We start from the raw sequence: 3,998 nt of genomic DNA, 5'->3' as shown, positions 1-3,998 counted from the left end.
AATGTATTTAAAAACTCAAGTATAAACATTTTAATGACCTCTTCCAGGGGTGGCAACCTATTAGGTGGATGATGATTCGGTAGTAGCTTGAAACGCTTGAAATGAATTAATAGTCAACTCAAACAGTTTACTCGGATAATTGCTAGCATGATAATATAGAAAAGCATTCATATATGTTCTCTTCAAAGATCTAACCTAATATCTATCTATCCATCAATATACCTATCAAAAAATAAAAACATCCATCTCGCCCTCCTTTGTCCATCTCTTTCTCTGAATAGGAGAAGAAGAGAAGCTGGTCGTGCGCCTGTGGAGCCCGTTGATGATATGCAAGCATTGTCGTCCATGGCGCCGAGAGAGAGAGAGAGAGAGAGAGAGAGAGAGAGAGAGAGAGAGAGAGCCGTGGGCCTGGTGGGGAGATGGAGAACATCCATATAGATAGAAGAAAGGAAGAGCGAGAAACAGATATGGACCACAAAGAGAGAACCCAGCAGGCCCAGAAAAGCCCAACTGATGCAAGTCAGTCAGGCCACTCAACGAAGCGGCAGCAGACCAGAGAAAACAGAGGAAGCGCCACCACTCCGTCGGGCAACAAAGAACAGGTCCACTCCGCCGCTCCACCTCTCCCTCTGCGCCAATTCCTGCCCAAAACCAGAACAAAAACTTCAGTGATAAGCTTCTTCTTCTTCCATCAAAAAAACGCCCAAAATTTCAGTCCAGAGGAAGAAGACAACCTCAGCTGTGATCATCCAAACTGGCAGCCCCCAGCTGCGACGCCACACGTTGAACATGAGAATCCACGTCGGTCTGGTTCGTCTCTCCGGCCGCCGAAGACTCCGAAGCCGCCGCCGAGGCCCCGCTGCCGCGCCCCGTTCTCATCTCAAAGGAATTGCCCAGATCGCCGTTGACCCCGAAGGCGTAGTGGCCCGCCGGAGATCGTCTCTCCGGCGGGTACCCCGGGCCGGCATACGGTGCGCCATAGCCGAACCCATAGCCGCCGTAGAAGTAGCCAGGGCCGAAAGCTCCAGGGCCGTAGCCGTAAGGCGGGTAGACGGCGCCGCCGCCGCCTCCGCCGCCTGGGTACAGCCCAATTCGAGGCCCGGCCGGCGAGTACAGGCCCACCGGGTAGCTCTGGTAGAAGGGTCCTCGGCCGTTGCCCATCAGCGGGCCATAGGCGGCGCCGCTTCGGACCTTGCTCAGGCCTTTCGCGGCGGCGGCCCCGTCCTTCGGCACCGCCCTCTTCACCTCCACTGTCTTCCCGTTGAGGGTCTGGAAGGTCTGCTGCACCGCCTGTTCGACCGAGTCCTCTGATTCGAATGTGACGAAGCCGAACCCCCGCGGGCGGTGGGTCACGTTATCGTTCATCACTACCACGTCCGTTATCGCGCCGAATTTCTCGAAGTAGCCTTTGAACTCGTCCTTGGTCAGGTTCGCCGATAGCCCGCCGACGAAGATCTTCTTCGTGCTGAACTGGGCGCCGTCGGCGCCGCTCTTCTCGGGGAAGTGCTCGTCGCCGCCGTCGAGCCCGGGCCTCGCCTGATAGTGGTTCCCCCTCGGCTTCGCCCTCTTCACATCCACCTGGAAGAAAAACCCAGATGAAATCGAACGCGTAAAACCCGGAAAAACGAAGAATAATCGAGAAAGGAGGGTTCTTTCTTCGAAAAAAAAATCAAACTTTTCGGTGCGAATCTATCGCTGAAGTCGAACTCACCGGCCTTCCAAGGATGGAATGCTTGGCGGAGGCGTCTTGAATGGCCATGTCGGCGGAGGAGGGATCGACGAAGGAGACGAAGCCAAACCCACGAGGATTCCCGGTGACTCTGTCCTTCATCACTATGACTTCCACTACTTGGCCGTACTTGCCGAAGTAATCTCGCAAAGCTTCCTCCGTCGCTTCCCAGGGAATCCCGCCGACGAAGAGCTTGCCTTGCTCGCAAGCGCCGTCGTCCCCTTCGCCGTGGCCTCGAACGCCATTACCGCCGTCGGAAGAAGGGGGCTCGGCGGAGGACGCCGCGTCGGACTCCATGAAGGGCCAAACCCTAAAACGGGGAGATGGGTTTTGCAGAGGAGAAGACGGAGAGCGAAGAAGCAGGAGAAGAACGAGAAGGGGTAAAGAAGAAAACCAGACTTAGAGAAGGTTTCCCGCGGAGAGGGCGGAAGCTCAGGAACAGCCGCGCCCCTAAAGTACCCCCCCAGAAACCCTAAATCCGAGGCCGTTCGACTCGGTCAATCTGCTCCGTGATTTGGCCAAAAATCTTCTCTTTCCTCTCAGAGCCTGACGTCGCCTTCGCCGGGATTTTCCCTGGAATGCGACTCTGCCGCTTTATTCCTTAGATCATCGAATTATCGAAGAGCCCCCCCCCCTTCTTTGATAAACAAAGAGCGATCTTTCGAGTAACAACTTCCGAAACGGCCGCTGACTTGAAAAGTTTATCGCTTTTCCCGTCGTCTAGAGCTTGAATGCCGCACATCGCGGCGGGATTAGTGATGGGTTTGTAGGATGTCTTGTCAAATGTCAAAGACGACCCACGCATCTAGGAATGAGGATGAATGCACACCATTTACCATGTTTACCATCTTATTTATATTGTTGTATTTTGTGTTTGTTATATTGTGTTGCATTAAGCTATTTGGCGGCTGATGTGCATTGATGGGATTTCCTTGATTAGTGGGTCAACTACAAATCACAGCCCCCAAATTGCCATTTTGAGAGTCATAAGCATTGATTTTAATCTGAACATGGAGATGATGTAAACTACATTCAAAAGCCTTGATTTTAATCACGTTTTTGGTGTTTTGAGAGAGAACAGAGTGTGTGGGAAGATCCCCCTTCAACAAAAATTCATTAAAGTAGTGATTATGAATTGGCTTCCTTGACTGAAAACTATCCGATAACCCGAGGTCATCTTCAGTGACAAAAGTAAGCTTTCTACGTTAATCCTCTTGATGGCATTGAGCAAAATATTTCACGAAATATATTGATAATCACGAGTCGCATGATCTATTTAATGGTAATTTCATGTGTTTTATGTATTCATGTTTATTAAAATGATCATATATGCCTTAAAATAATTTATTAAAATAGCATGATCTATTTAAAATGTTTTATTAAAATATTTGAATTATTACACTTTTTGAAAGAAGTTCTGATTTTCTTGATTTTATAGTAACATATTTTTCTGAAAATAATTTCATAAACAAAATAAAGTATAACTCAGAAAATCTATTATTGAATGAATTTAAATATTTTTAGGGGTTTATTACATTTTATAAATGCCATTTTTGAGTTTTCCTTTTCGAGTATTTTTTGTGTGGAATTTTTTACTTTATATTCTTACAGAAAATAATGTGACGAGTCAAAATATATTTTTACATTTATTAAAATACTTCGTGGGTTTGTTATAATTTTCAAATTATATTTTGATTTTTCTTGATTTACTGGTATTTTATGGAATTCTATGACATTAAACTAAAAGGAAAATATTTTTATGTCAGAAAAATAAATTTTGATTTCTTTAAATGTTTTAATTTTTTTTTTCTACTATAAATTTTAATTTTTCTTTAAATGTTTTTCCAAAAAAACTATCTCATGCTGGAATTCCACTATACATAGAGGAGAGACAAAATTTGATGGTTGAGGAAAACTTTTACTATACTTCAAATGATCTAAGCATTTAGGGCTCAAATTTTGAGGGTACCTTCCTCTTTATCCCCTCTATACATCCATGCTCTTAGAGCTATAAATAGACTCCACCATATTTCTAAAAAAATAACCCTTAGATTTTTGTTCCAAACCATGATTGGCGGAGTGATTTGTTCATTCAAAATCGCGTTAGGTTCATTCTTTCATTCCAAGAGTCAAGGATTAAAGGAGCTCCTGTCAGATCAAGATTCATGAAGAGACAGCATCTTTCGACCTGTTGGACACGTGACAATGAGGTCAGTTTAATTTTTTCCTATCTAAGATTGATGTCTTTGTCCTTTTTGTAATGTTATCA

General features: G+C 45.6%; 1 protein-coding gene across 1 annotated transcript; it reads right to left on the bottom strand.

The window, feature by feature from the left end:
- Nucleotides 1-414: 414 nt before the first annotated feature.
- Nucleotides 415-2,309, bottom strand: LOC144702346 (heterogeneous nuclear ribonucleoprotein 1-like). The gene is made up of 3 exons (XM_078574355.1): nt 1,712-2,309; nt 735-1,578; nt 415-641 (listed from the first exon to the last, which is right to left on the bottom strand). Exons 1-2 carry the CDS (start codon nt 2,024-2,026, stop codon nt 736-738), a joined length of 1,158 nt encoding a protein of 385 aa, XP_078430481.1. The 5' UTR covers nt 2,027-2,309; the 3' UTR covers nt 415-641; nt 735.
- Nucleotides 2,310-3,998: the final 1,689 nt, after the last annotated feature.

Source organism: Wolffia australiana, chromosome 4 (genome assembly GCF_029677425.1).
Source record: "Wolffia australiana isolate 7733 chromosome 4, ASM2967742v1".
Lineage (NCBI taxonomy): Eukaryota > Viridiplantae > Streptophyta > Magnoliopsida > Alismatales > Araceae > Wolffia > Wolffia australiana.
The sequence above is the reverse complement of the archived record's forward strand: the minus strand, read 5'-3'. Positions and strand labels throughout refer to the sequence as shown.